Source organism: Bos grunniens, chromosome 16 (assembly GCF_055505025.1).
Source record: "Bos grunniens cultivar Pamir isolate PY7600 chromosome 16, Bosgru_T2T1.0, whole genome shotgun sequence".
NCBI classification, from domain to species: Eukaryota; Metazoa; Chordata; class Mammalia; order Artiodactyla; family Bovidae; genus Bos; species Bos grunniens.
Window position 1 is genome coordinate 45,213,988 of NC_141180.1, and position 20,970 is coordinate 45,234,957.

The 20,970-nt window shown below is 37.5% G+C and overlaps 1 protein-coding gene across 13 annotated transcripts in view; it reads right to left on the bottom strand.

Moving 5' to 3' along the window:
- RGS7 (regulator of G protein signaling 7) overlaps positions 1-20,970 on the bottom strand; it is a 525,872-nt gene that overhangs the window by 27,111 nt on the left and 477,791 nt on the right. For 5 of the 13 annotated variants that reach the window (XM_086342663.1, XM_086342658.1, XM_086342668.1 and 2 more), the window contains one exon: positions 11,500-12,203. The exons of 1 other annotated variant lie outside the window; for it this stretch is intronic. In XM_086342663.1, coding sequence (XP_086198789.1) covers positions 12,153-12,203 — 51 coding nt within the window. In that variant the 3' untranslated portion in view covers positions 11,500-12,152. Of the gene's footprint in view, positions 1-11,499; positions 12,204-18,994; positions 19,140-20,970 lie in introns of those variants that run through there. 7 more of the 13 variants (XM_086342662.1, XM_086342656.1, XM_086342664.1 and 4 more) reach the window with 4 other exon arrangements.

Genomic DNA, 20,970 nt, shown 5'->3' on the forward strand with positions numbered 1-20,970 from the left:
AGTGATTTAGAAAGTCGGAGTTGGCTACCTGCTCATATACCACTTCTGTCCCTGTCCCTCTCTGCTGTCACCACCATTGCAAAGGGGTGGGAACCGGTGGGTCTTTGGAAGAAAATGACTGCTACAAAAATGACTGCTACCATGTCTGCTGATTTTCTCCTGGCTCTGCCCTGCCACACATACACTATGCTTTCTTATTGTCTCTTGGCTGTTAAACATCAGCAATCATCAATAAGCTCCACCTCAGTAAGTTAGAGAGAGACAAATACAACATGATACCACTTACATGTGGATCTAAAATATGACACAAATATGACACAAATGTCAATAGAACAGAAACAGACTCACAGGCACAGAGAACAGACTTGTGGTTGCCAAGTGGGAGGTAAGTGAGGAGGGCTGGACTGGTACTTTGGGGTTAGCCGATGTAAGCTATTATACTTAGGATGGGTCAACAAGAAGGTCTGACTATATAGCACAGGGAACTATATTTAATATCCTGTGGTAAACCATAATAGAAAAGAATATAAAAAACAATGTATTCTGTGCTCAGTCGTGTCCAACTCTTTGTCAGACAAGTACACATATAGGGGTGTGTGTGTGTGTGTGTGTGTGTGCTAAGTTGTTTCAATCTTTGCAACCCCATGGACCGTTGTCTGCCAGGTTCTTCTGTCCATGGGATTCTCCAGGCAAGAATACTGGAATGGGTTGCCATTTCCTTCTCCAGGGCATCTTCTCGACCCAGGGATAGAACCAGTGTCTCCTGCATTGGCAGGTAGGTTCTTTACTGCTGAACCACCTGGGAAGCCCTCCCCCCCCCAAAAAAAAAAAAAACCCAATGTATATATATAAAACCTGAATCACTTTGTTGTACAGCAGAAATTAACACAACATTGTAAATCAACTATACTTCAATAAAATAAATTTTTAAAAAATAATGATAATCTCTTCACCTCAATCAAACTTACCTCTGATTCCTTCTCTCAGGAACTCACTAGCTAAATAATTTGAAAATTTACATTGTCTGTAGTGATACAGCCAACTAACCAGTTGACTAGACATACTTCACAGACAATACTTATATAATGAAAAGAGTGTTTTTGTCTCAACTCCAAAGAAACACAAGTTGGAAAAAACAATTGGGGGTAGGCCAGGCACCAGAAGATAAAGACTTAAAGAATCCTAAGTCAGTGCCTTTCAGATCCTGTCCAAAAGGATCAGTCCTAGATATGACTCATTTCATCAGAGCAATGGTAGATTTTTTTTTAATGAATTATTTTGATTAGAGGATAATTACAATTTTGTGATGGTCTTCGCCATACATCAAATGAATCAGCCACAGGTATACATGTGTCCCCCATCCCGAACCCTTCTCCCACCTCTCTCGCCACCCTATCCCTCTGAATTGTCACAGAGAACTGGGTTTGGGCATCCTGCTTCCTGCATTGAACTCGCACTGGTCATCTATTTTATATAACATGTGTATGGTAATGTACAATGCTGTTCTCTCAAATCATCCCACCCTCGCCTTCTCCCACTGAGTCCAAAAGTCTGTTCTTTACATCTGTGTTTCCTTTTCTGCCCTGCATGTAGGATCGTCGGTATCATCTTTCTAAATTCCATATATTTGCATTAGTATACAGCATTTGTCCTCTTTCTGACTTACTTCACTCTGTATAATAGGCTCCAGGTTCATCCACCTCATTAGAACTGACTCAAATGCGTTATCGCTGTAGTTGTTGCTGCCACACGATCTTCTTGTCGGAACCATCTTTGGTGTCTGGTTCAGTCACTGCCCCCTGGTTAGCCAGCATATGACATAGCTGTAATGCCACCAAAATCTGGCATCCCAGAGGTGCGAAGGACTGAACACAGCTGAAGCAATGGGCCTGGACCTTCACTGCTGGGTCAGCAGTGATTTCTCAGCGTGGAAGGGATCAAGAAGCCCCTCTTTGTTTCTTTTAATATTAAAAAAATAATTATTGAGTGAAAGATTGTTTAAATTCCATAGAAGCTTCCCCACCTAGGGAGGGGAAGTCTCACAGGGACCTCCCTGGTGGTCCAGTGGCTAAGACTCCATGCTCCCAATCGTGGGCCTGGGATTCAATCCCTGGTCAAGGAACTAGATCCCACATGTCACAACTAAATATCCTGCATGCCACAAGTAAAACCCGGCCTGACCAAATAAATTAATTAATTAAAAAAAACTTTCACACAGATAATTTCATATACTCCCACAATAACCCTTTTTCTTCCCCTATCTCTATATTGCCCTTCCCCACTTTCCGTATCCCACTTGTAAGCGCTGTCCTTCCCCCTCTATCTCTGAGTCTGCTTCTTTTCTGTTTTACTCACTAGTTTGTTAGCCATAGGCTGACTTCGACACTCTTGGTTTCTGATCACACAACTCTTTGAACATACAGGCTTCACAGTCATCCACATCCACACCCACTCATTCCAAGAGTCAGGCAGTTGACCAGAGTCAACCTCTCTCATGAAGAAACATTCTGGCTTGCGATAAGAGAGAAAATTTCTCCTTGTCCTGATCCCAGGCCTGCCAGTTTCCTGACCTGACACTTCTTTCCACAGCAAGCACCCCACCATTGGACAACCGATAACCTGTGAGCAGCGGCAGCGCATAGCTTAACGAGTTTCTGGGCACCCACCCTGAGGCCCTTTCTGCACATCACTGCCCACTCGTCCTTTGTTACACTTTTGAACTTGTTCTAGGCTATATGCTCAGTGTCCTTTTGAATCATGTTGCCCCTAGAAGTTTCACTCTAGTTCCTGTAGAGTAGGGATTTCTGACTCAGATGAGGGCTCTACACTGAGGAGTTTCTTAGATATCGTGGTCATTCAGAGGAGTTCTTCCAGAGATTATGAGCTGCAAGCTGAATAATGTCAGAGGTCTTTTCAAGTAACTGAAGACTCAGCCTGCAAAACAATTTAAGGCCCAACCATATTAATTGACTGAGTCTCACAATTTTTTAATTTAAAATCTTAGAGGAGTTCACTGAGCTTTCTGAGGGCTAGGCTTAGGTAAGAAGACCACCTGGAGAACTGTCCCACTTGGCAACCATAGCACATGGCAAGAAGCCACCCCAGGCCTCTAAAGGGTCAAGGACAAGCAATCGTGTTGTGTTCAAAGTTGCTCTCTGGTCAGAAAAATGGAGATGTGGAGGGCGTAAGGACTTCTGTCATTGTCTTTGCTCTTCTAACAGTCTCCAGCTGCAAACTGTGATGTTCTAAAGGAAAACGTAAGGCTTCCCAGGTAACCCTAATGGTAAAGAACCTGCCTGCCAATGCAGGAGACTTCAGAGACACAGGTTCAACCCCCAGGTTAGGAAGATCCCCTGGAGGAGGGCATGACAACCCACTCCAGTTTTCTTGCCTGGAGAATCCCATGGACAGAGGAGCCTGGCTGGCTACAGTCCATAGGGTCGCACAGAGTCAGACACAACTAAAGCAACTTAGAAAGGAAAACCTGGGGCTTCCCTGCTGGCGCTAGTGGTAAAGAACCTGCCTGCCAGTGCAGGAGATCTAAAAGATGCGGGTTCAATCCCTGGGTTGGGAAGATCCTCCTGGAGGAGGGCATGGCAACCCACTCTAGTGTTCTTGCCTGGGAAATCCCTTGGACAGAAGGGCTTGGCAGGCTACAGTCCATAGGGTGGCAAAGAGTCTGACAAGACAATCCCACACAGGCAAAGGAAAACACATCATGGCAATCATTTTGCTGTATATACACATCAAAGCATCATATTGTACAACTAAAACTAATACAACGTTATATGTCACTCATAGCTCAACAAAAAATAAAATGGGGGAAAATGTTCAAATCTTAAAAATAATTCACACACATGCTAATTGACTAATAAATAAAATTAAAAACTCTGTGTTAGAGCAAAGGATTATTTTTTAGTTGTCTTCAACTTATGGATAGTGATAATAGTTTATCACATTTTAATCACATTAATTAACAGTAGTATTTATATTTAGTCATAGTACAATATTATTGGGCTTCCCAGGTGGCACTAGTGGTGAAGAACCCAGCTGCCAGTGCAGGAGACGTAAGAGATGTGCGTTCGATCCCTGGATTGGGAAGATCCCCCTGGAGGAGGGCAGGACAACCCACTCCAGTACTCTTGCCTGGACAATCCCCATGGACAAGAGGAACCTGGCGGACTACAGTCCATGGGGTTGCAAGGAGTCGGACACTACTGAAGCGACTTTGCACAGTACACATGATATTATTCGCCCATAATGATCCCATCATCAGAGAGGAACGATTACTCTTAATCTCTCCTTCTGCCTGTTAGGTCATGCTGCACTATTATAGCCAAGTTGGAAGGTAAGGGATTTTTCTCTACTAACTTTAGTTATAAGAATTTGGGTAGCAAAGCAAGTCACTGAACTTCTCAATTTCATCAGCCACAAATATCATGTTACTTATTTTTCAAGGTTGCTGGGAAGACAGAGATGTTTGCTGCATTTAGTGTAAGACTTGTCATAGGCTATCATGTAACATAGTTACTGTTGTCATCAAGAAACACTATCCCATGTACATTTTCCGTTCCATGCCCCATTTTCCTTAAGAAGTGATTGCCTGGAACTCATATTTCTGAGTCCACAGTCACTGGAGTGGTCTGTCATAGGTATAACAAATATCTGGGTAACTTTCATAATTTTCCATTCCTTACCTTTTAACTTCATTGCACTGACTCCGTCAGTCTGTCCGCTGACAGTGTCTGTACAACAGCTCCATGACAATTCAGTTGAACATAACTGGCTCCTTTAGCTACCTTAGAAATACCAATTGACCACTAGATGTCAGAGCTGCTCAGAAACCACATTCATTTCTCCACCTTTTTTAAAAATTATTTTTTTATTGAAGGATAATTGCTTTACAGAATTTTGCTGCTTTCTGTCAAACATCAACATGAATCAGCCATAGGTATACATATGTCCCCTTCCTCTTGAAGCTCTCTCTTCAATCATCCCACCCCTCTAGGCTGATACAGAGCTCCTGTTTGAGTTTCCTGAGCCATACAGCAAATTCCTGTTGGCTATCTATTTTACATATGGTAATGTAAGTTTCCATGTTACTCTTTCCATACATCTCACCCTCTCTTCCCCTCTCCCCATGTCCATAAGTCTATTCTCCACCTTTTTAATGAAGAGATTTTCAGTGACTTTGACAACCATTTCATGAGGGTCACATTTCTACTGGGGATCAATTTTGTTTGAGTTTGCAAGTCTATGTTTCATGCCAGAATCATCTGTTTTCTTCAAGGATAAAATTTAAGGACAGTTTGCTATTTTTGCAGTTCACGTGATAGAGTGGCTGACACACAGGTGACCATGGACCCAAGTTATATTGAGGAAAAAGACAACTGCAAAGCCCCCCAAAAGCAAATAGTGATGAAAAGACCAGGCTCAGAGAGTGGTATGATTACAGTGACAATCAGAAGCTACAACTAAAATAAAACATCTATTATGATATAAAAGTCATCAAACTCTACACCTTAGACATCAAGCCTTTTGGAATAAAAGGTCTCTTCTTTTTCTTTAATTGCACTGGGACCCTGGACCAGAGGCATGCGGGCATGAGAGTTTGCAGTCATGGAGGGTCTGGTTAAAGAATAGGCTCAGAGGACAGCCTACATTAACTGCTTAGCAATGTTAGCGCTAGTTCCAAAAGTCACCTAAATATTGTTCAGAACATAATAACAGACATAAGCTGTAACAAGACTGAGGAAAGAGAAAAAGAAGGAGAACGAACTCTCTCTAGAGGAGAGACCTCCATGGCAAGAATAAATCTACGAAGGCACACAGAGGAAGAAGGTTTTATAAACTAAGTTCCTAGGGACTAAAAGAGTGTATACCAAGACAAAAAAATAAAAAAAACATTTGATGTGAAATGTATCCATTTTACTTCATTTTCTTTCCTGTCTTTGTCTTGCATCTCTCTGCACATCAGAAAATTAAATACAGGTCCCAAGTACCTGCCTAATTCCTCAATCAGGTAAAACCTGAAACCAAGGGGGGAAAGGGGCACCTGGACGCAGTGTCCCCACCTGTGATAGCACAGTGGAAGGGGAATACACAAAACCATGCTGTCTGGCACCTCTGAGCTTGAAGAGAGTTTCAGCAGTGTCCTTCCCATGTGGCAGAAGCTCTAAGGTTGATAAATAAATTTCCCTCACAAATAATTGGTGCCCTTTAGACCACTGTTTTTCCTAGAGCAAGCGATTCTGTGAACTTGCCCATCAGTGATAAGCATCCCTACTATGTGTCACAGTGTCAAGGGTGGGGTTCCTGTCCATGCTGGGGCTCCATCTCTTACTCATCTCTATAGGTGCACATCTCCTACAAACATCTCTGTCATTTATTTTGTACAGATTCTGTTCAATTAGCCCTTCTTCAGGAGGCATTGCTCTATGTGCAAATGTTGACATGAAGTGTCCATGAGAAAAAGGTGAGTTCAGGGTCTTGCTGCACTGCCACCTTAGATTAGAACTTTGGGTAGTCTCGTTTTAGGTGTCTCTTATAAACTGTGTGTGAGTTATGTCAACTCTCAGTGACCACATGGACTCGAGCCCATCAGGCTCCTCTGTCCAGGGAATTTTCCAGGCAAGGATACTGGAATGGGTTGCCATTTCCTACTCCAGGGGATCTTCCTGACCCAAGGATCAAAACTGTGTCTCTTGCATCTCCTGCATTGGCAGGCAGATTCTTTACCACTGTTATGCCCAGATGCATTTCTAGTCTAACCTGAGTATTTTAAAGAGACACTTTTAAATCATCTCCTGCATTTTAATTACTAATATATTTGAACTTATTCCATGTTATTTTGTATTTACCATTTAGTTTGATGTTACTTCCCTTCACCTTTCTTATTGACAATTGTGTAGGTCTAGTTTTATTTTTTTTCATCATTTCCCTATTGTCTAAGACATGGTATTTTTCAATATTCATATTCTATACTGTATAAATATACAGTTAATTCAAATTTAAAATGTATTTTTCTAGCTAAATAGAAAGCTAATTCCCACTTTAGTTCTCACAAATAAGACAAAGTCGAAGTGTTTTATTTCTTTCTACTCTCTTCTACTTTTCAACTTCCAAGTTTACTTCTTGATAGAGAATGGTCTTTATCAAGAGGAAAAAAAGAAGTTTGAAGAATATATGCAAGAATGAAGAATTAATGGTAAGCAAAGAAAGTAGTACTAAATTAGTAAAGTAAATGTGTATTTTTTATAAGATCCTGATTACAAAATGCAATGTTTTAGTTACTAAATACCTACTTCCCCCTGTTAGCCCAGGAGTCCTCTGGAAATTTACAGCGTGAGAGAAAGAGAAGTTCTTGTACTTTGGGGCCAGACAAAGATTCCTTTGAACACCCTGAACTGGGAAAGAGATGATATAATCTCTTCTACATGGTCATAGCCATCTACTCTGTTCTTCACCTCTAGCTCATACTGGATAGCTTCCCACAAAAGTTTCTCTTCTATCCACAGGTGAGGGCACTGATGCTCTCTGAAAAGCCCCATTTCTGCTTTCCAGAGCCACCCTTTCTAGAATCATTTTGTTCAAAACTTAATTTCCTTATCAATTTCAGTTTTTGGTCACTCATTTGGTCCTGACTCTTAACTGACTTTATCTGGTTGGTTCTCCACCAACATCACACCTGACTGTTCGCCACACCTTCCCCTTGGTCTCTGATATCATGATTTGGCACTTCATTTTGTCCCCTGAGGGCTTCTCTGACAGCTCAGTTGGTAAAGAATCTGTCTGCAATGCAGGAGACCCTGGGTCGATCCCTGGGTTGGGAAGATCCCCTGGATAAGGGAAAGGTTACCCACTCCAATATTCTCGCCTGGAGAATTCCATGGACTGTATAGTCCATGGGGTCGCAAAGAGTCGGACACGACTGAGGACATCACTTTCACTTTGTCTCCTGCACTTCATTCCTGATTCCACCCCAGCTAGGAAAGGTGTTTGGATGCATCTTTTATTGTTTTACAAAGATGACCTTGTGGAGGAAAAGAAAGGGAAGAGAGTAAGTTAAATATTGTTTCTTGACTACCATATACATACCAAATACTTTGCTTGATGATTTAGACACACTCTTAATCAGTTCAACCAATACTGGAGTTAGACGTCATTAACCTTTAAAAGGATGTCAAACACACTCCAATTTAGTTGATTTCCAAACAAGTGTGAAATGATTAAGGTCCTATAACCTAATAAAAGCACCAAGATTTATTGATCGATTTATTAGTCAAGAAGTATTCATGTCTTCCCAGCAACTAATGCCCTTTTTGAAGTTAAGTTACAAATGCATTTTATTTCAAGTCCAGGGAAACTGCCATAGGCATTCAAGGGCATATATGACAGTTTCTGTTTTAATGCACTTCTAAAATAACAATATTTTGGCTCGACACATCATTTGGTATCTTTTTAAAGATTAATTTGTGGTACAAAATTCTCAAAAGACTCAAATACATGGTTGCATGACAGAATATACGAGATACCACTCTGTGTTACATGAGTTTACTTTTCTCTCTTCATTCTTTACAGCCATAAAATTCTTCACCATCTCCTATTTTCTAAAATGTCTTAGAAGATGGACTGGTACTTTCGGTTATATCATGTTGATATTTAACAAGGCATTACGATATGCAGAGATAGTCATGGGGAGTAGCAAAACTGTTGAATATTTCAATGTGCTCTTTCAAGTATATTTCTAAGAACACAAAAATCCTATGTGTGGAGACAATTAGTGCATATAACCGGACTGAATTCATGCTAGTAGCAAAACGTTGCCTTTCCTCATAGATGAAAATTAATTAAAAAAAAATCATGAATCTACAAAGAGAAGTGAGAACTATTACTCCTAAGTAGCAAGATCATCTCACGTACTTATCATAATGAAGAGGGAGAGTTTCTGCCTTCATCTATTTTCCTGGCATCTGACAGGAGATGGCTTAATTAAGATTGCTAACCACCTTTCTACTACACTGGTTCAAGCAGGAATTCCTTTGGAGATTCACCAAAAACGTTATTGAAACATACATCACAAGGGGAAGAAGCAGTCAGTGCAATTTAGAGAATATATTACTCTTGTGGTGTAATATATCACTGGGTCACTGCTTTGGTGAATAACTTTTTAAATCGCTTTAAGGTAGAAAAGACTTTAAAAATATTTTGTTCATTAGAAACTTGAAACATTTTTATCCTATGCCTTATAGATCAAACTGGGGAGGGAGACAGTTGGTGCTGTTCAGTTGCTAAGTTATACCCAACTCTTTGTGACCCCATGAACTGCAGCACGCCAGGCTTCCCTGCCTTCATTATTTCCCAGAGTTTGCTCAAACTCATGTCCATTGAGTTGGTGATGCCATTCAACCATCTCATCCTCTGTCATCCCCTTCTCCACCTGCCTTCAATCTTTCCCAGCATCAGGGTTTTTTGAAATGAGTCAGCTCTTTGTAGCAGGTGGTCAAAGTATTGGAGCTTCAGCTTCAGCATCAGTCCTTCCAATGAACATTCAAGATTGATTTCCTTCAGGATTGACTGGTTTGACCTCCTTGCAGACCAAAGGAGGGACTCTGAAGTGTCTTCTCCAGCACCACAGTTCAAAGGCATCAATTCTTCAGCTCTCAGCCTTCTTTATGGTCCAACTCTCACATCCATACAACTACTGGAAAAACCAGAGTTTCGACTATACAAAGCTTTGCTGGCAAAATGATTTCTCTGCTTTTTAATACACTGTCTAGGTTTGTCATAGCTTTTCTTCCAAAGAGCAAGCATCTTTTAATTTTGTGGTTGCAGTCACTGTCTTCAGTGATTTTGGAGCTCATGAAAAGAAAACCTGTCACTGTTTCCCCATGCTTATTTCAGTTAGGTGAAAAGAATTCTAAAACTTTTCTAAGTGTTTACCCTGAAATACCACTGTTTTGTATCCTGAGTCTTGTCTAAACCATATTAAAATGAGTCATTAGTCCCACTTCTAAGTACTTGCACCTATGAACTAACTCACATTTTCACTGGGAGCGCCTGACTTGGGGATAATTGCTTGAGGGTTTCACCTCTTTGTCCTCTATTGTCATTCATATGTATTTCATTTCTGTATAATTCCATGATTTGGAATTAGTAAGAATAATTTTTTAAAAATAGTCTCCAAAATGACCAATCATATTTGTGCAAGGCATACTGTTTATGCATCAGGTTACTATAAAAGGGGCATTGCTTTCTTTCAAGCAATGTTCCCTTTAGATAGGGTTTCAATTTAGCTTCAGTGCCAAAAGCTGTTCTGACATAAGTGTTTTTAAGAAAGAACAACTATCAACTTAGGTTTATTTGCATTTTACGTATTGTTTTTAAAAAGCCATAGAGCATATAGTCAAATCTTTGTTAAATTATTCACAGTGTCCTGATTACAACCTATCTACAAGTCTTTTCCATTTTGTGGTAGTTTATAAAGTAGCTAACAAACTCCACTACTGATTTTGCACCAGTGTTGGTAAACTTTTTCAGAATTTAAATTTACTCACAGTAATTAATAGCCACTAATAACATGATCTCTTTCTTTTTTTTAATAGCCAGAGTCTGCAATCTTGTGGTAGATGCAAAACCAAACAAATTAGTCCTGTCTCTTGGCTGGGTGACCTTCTGGGTCACTGGTCCATCCCTTAAAAGCAGTCAGGTTTCTTTACCTGAGGTCCTTGGATGAATTTCAGAGGTTATTTTGTGAATGTCTTAAAATTCAGTGCAAATCTTCCCTATGTGAGAGAGTGTATGGATTTTCACGTAAAACTTTTACCAGAACAATTTGTGTGGTATGATGGATCAGTGTAGTATGTAGCCTCTGAGTCAGACTGCCTGGATTTGTATCACAACATACCACTTGGCTGTTTGAACAAACGATGCAACTTTTCTCTGCTTCTGTGTTCTCAAAATTGCAGAAATAATCTTATAGGCCTGCTGTGAGAATTAAATGGGAAAATTTTGTGGGTATGTGAAGCCCATAATACAGTGGTAGGTACTTAGTTAGCACTCACTAAATATTAGTAATTACCATCATGCTCTCAAAGGAATTTGCAACCACCAGAGTTAAGAGCCACTGACCTAAGGCATTTTTATGATTATACTTTAAAGAATCAGTTCCTGAGTTGACAAGTCACACTAAAATGTAATTCTAAATAGAATATGCATTGGTAAAAGATAGAGACTCATATTCATAATTAGAAAGGCCTCATAAATAACTCGGAAAATGTGGGAGGTCATTTGTGTTGTTTTCCATAGGAGCAAACCCATCTTCCTGACCTGGGGTAAGCTCCCAGATGAATCACTTTGAATCTGCTCCTGGCTGCTCCACCATCCAAGCTTGTCTTGAAAACCCTGAAATAAACTTCCTAGGGTGAGAGCTTACATTGTGACTACATTTGTCAGTGCCTTCCCAGTATTTTCATTTTCAATTAGCACAGAAGTCAAAAGTTACAAAAGCAACGAGATTACGCATCTTTTAATGAAAGATAAAACAACAATATAAACATACACAAATTTACAGAGAAGGGATCAACTTTGATACATCTGGAGTAAAAGGTGTCTCTTATTTAAATATGGTATAAAAATAAATGCAAGAAACATTAACCAAGAATGTACAGACAACAGACAAAGACGTAAGTTTGTTTCTGACTGTGATACATTGGTGAAATGAAACTTTCTCTGCTAATTTATTATTTAATAAATGTGAAGCTGTATGTATACTTCTTGATATATGCTTTTTTCCTTTTACAATTCTTCCAGTTTGTGACTGAATTTTTAGTGACCTGTGTGTCTAGAAGAAGGTTTAAGAGAGAGAGAAAGGGGGGGAAATAAAAGGTTTACTTCACTTGAACTGTTAAAAAGGAAAAGACACAGATCCAGCTTAATACAAGGAAGAAGTTAGCAGACATTCTGAAATGGAGGCGTCAAGATGGTAGAGTCCCTTGGAGATGGCAGTGCCTTAATGTACACAAAGAAAGAACAATTCAGGTCCTTTGCTCATGCAACATCTTGGTCTAATGTCCTCTGCTCCAGGTAACAACAAAGAACTACAAAGTATATGCAGTGACTCCAGTTCGCTTTCATGCTACAAGATGATCCTTTTAATAAGACTGAACGAGGCTTGTTAACCTCTTTGACGTGAGAGATTTCCCCTGAGGAAAAATATAAACAAGGGAAGAAAGAGAAAACAATATGATCACTGAAAACCTGCTTAAGAGTAACATGTTTATTGCAGCTGATACTGTACAAGGGTCAAAAGGGAACCCTTTAGGTGCATCTTAGTTCAAATTTCATGACCAAGTTCCCTCCCTTCCTCCACATCAAACAAAATGATCCTTCCTTTTTCCATCCTCCCACCCCTCCACCCACTTCCTCCCCCCTGTAAACAGACTGATGGGTTCACAGCACAAATCAGCAAATCATAAAACATGTCCAAAATGTTCCACTGAGGCTTAGCAATGATGCAACACCTAGGTTTGCAACTGGTTATAACATCTTACAGCAAACTTTAGGAAGTTGCTCTGAAAGATAGCGATGTGATGCATTCTTGTCCAACTGCTAAGATTAGTGTTGCATTTATAAATATCTAGATGTGCACAGGGTATGATTTAATTAAACAAAATGATTTTTGAGGGTGAGACTGCTGGAAACTCATGATTGAATCTATTCCCTATCCTATATGGTAATGGAAAAACAAACAATCGGTGCCTAAAAGTTGAGAAAAGTCTATTTGCTTTGTACTTCAAACTGTAAATGTCTTCCTGTAATGGAATGTCAAACTGTAAATGGAAAACCATTTGATTTCCTCTAACCTCAACCTCAGAAAAAACCCTACATATTCTGATCCCACTTATTGTGTTAATAACTATTATACATATTCATTTTTTGAACATCTTGATAGTTAAAACTGTCCCTGTAAATTGCAAATACTCTAGAGAAAGGTATGAGATTTTAAATTTCTGATCAGAATAACAGATTGTCAATTTGGTTATTTCTGTTTTATCCCTCACTGTATATGTTTAGTATAAAAAAATAGGTGGAATTTGTACTCCTCAGAGGATAAAATAATAAGGGAAAATCAAAAGATTTTTTGAGAAATATATTTTAGTAATGTTGGTCATAGCAATAGTCTTGATTTACTCCTTAACGTGGCTCAGAGTTTGATAAATGAGTGGTGTGGTCTGGGGAGAGAAATCAGCATTCATGACTATATTTTGGAAAAAGAATGATATATTTAAAAAATGATTAATGATTCCAGACTCAATCTTTCTTTACATACTGTACAGTAACTGACAAGGTCTTTTTGTATACTTGAACAGCAGTAATAAAAATGAAGCACCATTCTCTTTTAATTGGGGAAAAGGAGTTCATAACTTAGCTTTTAGCAGGTTTTGACATCTGATTGTAGAAGAGCCAGTTTAGCAAAGGACTTTCCCACTTAGCTACGCTCTAATCACTTTATGGGAAGAAAAATACTGAAAGCAAATGCAGATTTCTGACAGGAAACCCTATTTTACATTGGCCTTCTAGGCAAACTATGCTTTGCTTCTTCTTGTCACTTCTGTGCTTGTTTCCTTCTCATTCACAAAGTGGGAATAAGTACCTATTTTAAAAGCTTTTCCTGAAGAATAATACAAGTAAATTACTTAAAACTATTTCAGAACATTCTGTGTACTCAGTTTGCTAGTCATTACCTTATTATATAATTACCATCATTATTAGTATTACTACTGTTACATTCTTTCTCATCAGGATACTGAGACCCAAAGTCACTTTTCTGACTCTGAAAAGAACACAAGATTTCTCATGAATTTGGAAGCTAAAATTATACTACTTTTACACTCCAATACCTTAATCAAATCATGTTTGAATAAAAAAACTACTTTTCTATACTTGAAAATTACATTATTTTATATAGCTACTACTTTTTTCTCTTATGCTACTAATGTGTGCATATATATTCATTCTGATACTAATGTATTTTTAAAAGGTGCTTACTGTTTCTAATGCCATTTGTGGGGTGGGGAGAACCTATACTGGTTGACGTATAAGAGTGAATTCATATTTGAGTTGAGGAGGAAGAGGAAGATGCTAACATAAAACTATTTATATTAAAACTAAAGATTAATATAATTTGGTTCAAACTATTGGGAGGATGCGGAGAAGGCAATGGCACCCCACTCCAGTACTCTTGCCTGGAAAATCCCATGGACAGAGGAGCCTGGTAGGCTGCAGTCCATGGGGTCACTAAGAGTCGGACACGACTGAGCAACTTCACTTTCACTTTTCACTTTCATGCATTGGAGAAGGAACTGGCAACCCACTCCAGTGTTTTTGCCTGGAGAATCCCAGGGATGGGGGAGCCTGGTGGGCTGCTGTCTATGGGGTCGCACAGAGTCGGACATGACTGAAGCGACTTAGCAGCAGCAGTAGCAGCACTGGGAGGATGAATAACATAGGTTGAAATAAGAAGCCATTTGCAACTCAGAGTCATTTTTCATTTTGATCAGTGGAAATGATGTCATATTTGTAAATGTAACAAATGGTAATATGGTTCTCTACCTACTTTTCCCCTCAAATATCTATGAAGTTATTAGTATTGTCCTGGTATTGTCTTCATTTTTAAACGGGGGGTTGAGGTACAGATTTAGCTTGGTAAGCTGTTGTAGCAGGAAATAATTTAAAAATACTCACTCATGGAAGCCCATGGAGAAATACAGGCCTACAGTAAATCTGGGGTTTGTGGTAATAAGAAAGCAGATGAACAGAAATGGGAGAATATATGTATATATGTTAACAAACCCACACAAGAAACTCTTCTGAGATGTGGACTCACCAAATACATAATAAGAGTATTTGTTTTGTGTATTGAGACAATTAAAAGGCAAATTTAGGTATATCTAATAGTTACAAAAAAAACAAAAACCTAAGTGCCTCACCCAAGGGTCAAAGTAAATAGCATGGACACCCAAGTGAGTTATCTAGATTTAAAGACCTAGGTCACGTGGATGTGTCTGTAAGCCCTGTGCAAATCTTGTCTTGTTCACGTACTGGAAAGAAAAATGCCGTGCAAAGGTATTTTGTGCACTCTCTAGTGTGCAAAGAAATATCAGTTTCTCACTCTATTGGAAAATCTTAAAAAGAACACTAATTCTTTTTTGCAGGTAAGAAAGAATATACTTGCACATCAGATGTTTTGTAATAATCCTTTTCAGTGTGGATCCTTGGAGGCTGTATTAAATCATCTTAAAAGACAATCATGAAGTTATCTGATTTTTGCTAATTTTTCTGAGTTGAAGAATCTGGGAAAATTTCATAGTTAAGGTCTAAAAATCTTAATTCTGGAAACTAAAAGGGCTAAAATTCCTTACCAATAGCATGTTTTTTGTTTGTTTGTTTTTACCAAATTGCTTACAATTGAATTCTGTATGAATAATGACTATTTTCAACCCAATGACTACATTTGTGCTATGTCATTTATACCCGTTCTTAATAGATTCTAAAGGAAATGAATTTGAAAAAGAATGGATACATGTAATGTTTATGTATAACTGAATTACTTTGCTGTGTACCTAAAAATAACACAGTTAATCAACTATGTTATACTCCAATGTAAAATAAAAATTAAAAGAAAGGAAATAGATTACATTGGAAATGGAAATCTATATAGAAAGACAAAGACAGAAACTCAAAACGAAAATTCAGCATCCTGTGAGATTTTATAATATCTAGTTAATGGACAATATGCTAGCACATGATCAATTTCAGGACAAAATTAACCTGACTTTAACTGGCATCTAAGTGAAGACAGATTCTCTGGATAATCTACAGTATAGCTATCACATAAACAAAGCAGTTTTTCTAGTGTCTCACAATAAAATTTCATCTCCACCAAACTAATTCCTTCCTTTTAAAATGTTGCATGGAGATTTTGTTATATTTAGGAAAATAAAACTCCCCCCAATAAAACAACCTATGTGCTCATTCTTAGTTTTCTCAAGTTGACTATCAAACATTATGAATTTCACATGATATACAATTTTTTCTTGGTTTTAAAGTAATAACAGAAAGTTGACAAAGAGCTGTGAATCCCTAGAAATGGAAATAAAGATCAGGCTCTTAGCTCCGTATGAGAGCCCTCAGCGTTTGGGAGATGGAAGCAAATGTCCACACGTCTTTCCTGCAGACACTAATCCATGAAGGAAGTAGGAGAGAAGCCATATTTGCTCGGGTGACTAGCTACTTGTTTTATTACTGTCATAAAACATAAAAACAATGTACTCAGTCTTTACCAGTCTACAGGACACAAACCAACACTAACTGAAGGGATGGATTTTTAGAAGATAGCCATCAAAGAGCTTAAAGGGTAGGAAATTACCAGGATCTTTTGGATTAAAAAAATATTAACATCTTAACTCTTATTCCTACTTGTTTGTTTCATATCACTACCTCCTAGTCTTCCCCATGTGTTGCTGTAGACTTAGAAATACCTTCTAGAATGCCTTGTCAGCTCCAGAGGCTCTGGGACCAGGAGAGGGCAAATCATGTCATTGACTTTCTACTGGTGTATGTGACCCAGCTATCAGACCTGTGCTGAGCCCCACAGCTGCGTAATAAAAAGAGCTGACTGTTTGATGGTAATAAGATGCCTTTGGACTAGAGATAAGAAACGTACATGCTCATGTCAGGCTGAACTAAAGGATATGTTTGTTTATTCTCATGTGAAAATTGCACCTGCTTCGCTTAAAAAATATAAAAGTCTTTGCCTGGGTTTCAAAATCATTTTGAAACTGGCTTCCTTGGCCTTTCAAACTACCTATTGTCACTCCACAGAATGGTTCTGTGGCTGGTCTTTGCACCTGCTACTCTCTGAGCTTGGGTTCTTCTCACTCTTCAGATAAACTTCTTATTCAAGTTTTTGCTGAAGTCTTCTAATTGCCCCTTAGGTTCTTCTGCAGTTTACCTCTCTTGATTCTTTGTCAGTGCTTTTTTTCCTCTGGGTCGGAAGATCCCCTTGAGGAGGGCATGGCAACCCGCTCCAGTATTCTTGCCTGGGAAATCCCATGGACAGAGGAGGCTGGTGGGCTACAGTCCATGGCGTCACAAAGAGTTGGACATGACTTAGTGACTAAACAACAACAGTAAGTGCATTTTTTTTAAATGCTGTTTTGTACAATCCTCTAAGTCACCTGGCTTGATAAAGCAATTGATACCTGTTAAACAATCTTAACATTATAGAAGTCTCCAAAAATCTACTTGCTTCTTTGCATGAGTTGAGTTCCTTGACTGGAAGTCATAGTTTAGGAATGGGCTTCTAGAAACAAGGGTAATGAGATTCAAATGTATTGGTACAAGTAACTTTTAGGGGAGGAGAGGCACGGTAGAATGAGAAAAGGGAGCATGTTGGACACACCGTATTAAGTAATTAACTGATAGAATTTGGGTCTTTTTAACTTTTATTTTGCCCTGGTTGTTGCCATCAGTGAAACTAAGAGGGGATATGTTGAGGGAATTGAACTAGGCTAGGGGTTTGGAAAAATCCTGCTTCAAATGAAACCAAGTCCCCTAGGATAATTTTCAGGTAAGTTTACTGAAACATGGTGGATAATTTCAGCAAAACTGAAAAGTGTGAGTTCCTTGAAAATTAAAGAAAACTCAATTAGTGAGAATTAAGAAAGAAAAAGAAAAGAAAGAAGGGAGGGATGGAGAAAGAAAGAAAGGAAGGGGATTCTATAGCTAGTTTGGAGGCTAGTATATTTAATGCTGAAAACAGGAAGAAATTCTGTTATGTACTTAAAAGAGATGGTTTATGAACATATTTATATACCAGTTCTTATTAGTAGCTTCTTGTGTGGTTTGAGATAGAAAAAGTAAAGCCAAATACTTTCATTTCCTTAGTTAAGAATAGCTTCCTGAAATAAAAATAGCGCATATCCATTAGAGAAAATGAGGAAAACATAGAAAAATATAAAGAAGAAATAAACATTACTCAAAGTACAATTATTTACATGTTAATATATCCTTCTATTTTTTATACAAAAATATTTTTATTTATTTTTTTAAAAAAACTAAAATTATACTGTGCATAGTACTAAAGCTTATTATGAGTAATATGCTAATTAAAAATGATCATATTTTGATCAATTACCCATGTAACATATATTTTGTTCAAATTCAACACATTAGTGGGAAAGGAAATCAATTTAGAAAGATGCTACCAACATTTAGAAAAAAATCACATATCATAGAATAAATAAAAACATATTAGGGTAAGTTGCATATAATACGGGAATGTGTTATTTCTGAAAGGTTATTTTAGTCCTATAGACATATAAACATGCATAAGTACAGTTTATATATACATACACACACACTCACAAACATATATATATTGCATTACTATGTCATAGTAATGGGTTGCAATAAAAAAAGATGAAAGCCAATGCTCTAAAATCTATTCTTTAATAACTGCATCAGGTTGATATACCTTAATGCATTTAAGAAATTCACAATTGTATATTCAGATTGTGTTTTATTTTTGGCCGTTATACGATGCAATGAATATTTTTGTGTACAAACATCTGGGTTTTGTTAGAATTAAATTGTTAGAAGCTGAAATACTGATTGAATGTGAAGGAATATTTTTGAAGCTTTTGACACATTGTATAAAGTTCTCTGCAAGAAAATGATTAGAAATACATATCCCTACTAAGTGTGAACAATATGTGAATTCACCAATTTCCTTATCCTAGATATTATTATTTAAAAAAACTAATCTATTGGAGGAAAAAGTTATTTTGTTGCCTTTTGAATTAAATTTGGTTATTAATATAGGTTTCCTTTTTTTTATATATATATTTATTGACTATTTGTATTTCCTCTGTTAAAACCGATCAAGACCTTTGCTTATTTTTCTAATGGCGTATTGCTCTTCTGATTTTTTTTTTTTGCAAAGAACTCCCCATATAAACCATATTAGATCTTTGTCAATTACATGCTCATTTACTTGTTTTTAAAGAGTTCACGGGACTTGAGAACAGGAAGTTGCTTTAAACAAGTAAGGCATTTAGCAGTCTTTCATGGTATTTCTGTGGATAAGACAGAAAAAGAGGAAGTTCGTAACTAAATAAACAACTACCTTTAAGGTGTGCTAATTTTTGGAGTAGTGGAACTCTCTTCATTTCTGTTCTTAGGACATTTTAATCAGCAATTTGCTTGACTAAATTGATATAATTCTGCTAAAATGAATGCACGAATGATGCCAATTTGCTAATCTTGGTTAAAAGACAGGATAACAAAGAGATACTCCAAAAAATTACATAATGTGATAACTCACAAGATAAAATTTAATGGAAAGAATAAAGAACTTACACGAAAATTGATAAACAAACAATAAACCAAAAGTCTAGCAGCAAAAGAGAAGATTGAGGAGATATAATCGTAGTTCACAAGAAAAAAAAAATTTTTAGATTTAAAAAACATTTTAAGCCCCAAATAACCTGGCTGCTGTGACTGCAATCTGATGCAATTTTCAGGGTGAACTGTGCTAGTTACGTATATTCCTTCTTTCCTATTGCGCATTTGATATTTCTAATCTATGCTGGTTCGGTTACTTCTCAAGTGTTGTGAGTCTGCATGAGTAGATTTGACACAGCATTGCCCTTTCCCAGGTTTGCTCCATAACTGGTCTGAGGTTGTATTTCCAAAGCCTGGCATCTATATTATTCATGGGTGGGAAGGGTGGGCTCAGTGTACAATAATGGTGATTGTTAGCATATGGAAAGGAAATTTCATGCCAGATTTCATGTTTAATAAAACCAAGATAAAAATCATTTGACCAGGGACTAGAAATAATCCATAGAGTTTTAGAAAGCATCTTAAAACAGCATAAAACTGCCAGAAAACACTGTAATTCTTCATAGATTGAAGACTAATTGACAAGGAAGCCTGTTATTAATGTGTAATACAAGTGCTTTGGAAATCAAGAATACAAACTCTGACTTCTCCCTTCTACAAGTTATTTTCCCTTCTAGTGTATGTATCTCTTGCATTAGGGCAAACGTAATGATAAGACAGAGAAAAATAAATAGACATCTCTTCTTTTGTGATTTTGTATTCCATTTAACTGAGGAATTCAATTTTTTATAAGAAAAAATGAATATTTAACTTGATGAATGCCTATGACACTTTGAGCTATAATGGCAATGAATAAAGAAAGAACGAAATAAGGAACAACATAAATGTCCATCAATAGAGGAATAGAAAAATAAATTACAGGTATATACATTCAGAGGAATTTTGTGCAGCCAATAAACAGAATTGTGTAGAATATGAAATGACCTGGAAGATATTTCTGATGCAATTTAAGCAAATAAAGCATATTTAAAGAATTTCTTAAATCTATTTATTTGTACAAGTACTATTTACGGCTGCTTCTGGCTAAAGAAATTGTTGATGAAGAAATTGAGGTGTAGCAGTTTAACTGACTTCTAAAAATTCATATGGCAAGAAAGTATGAGACTGGGTTTCAAGCCTAAATATTAACATTTCGGGTTTCCAGTGCTGGGTATAATAGGAAGAAAATGAGTACTCTATAAAGTAATGAATTTAAAGTCAGAAAAATTTCCTTCTAGTCCTGACTTTCTCTCACCTATAAAATGGGTACAATAATGAGTATTATATTACCTAACTAGCAGGTTCAGATTAAGTTAAATTAGATAATATAAAGTACCTGGTGAAGAGCCTGGCACATGGCAGGTACTCATTAAATGTGAGTTACTATCATTATCTCACTTTCCCCAGGTCCTTTCAGAGTTTACATATTGTTTAAAAGTATTTCCCCAAGCTCATTTCTTAGACACTTTATCTCGTAGCTTCGTTATATTTACCAGAGCAACTTCCACATAGAACTCTTTTAAA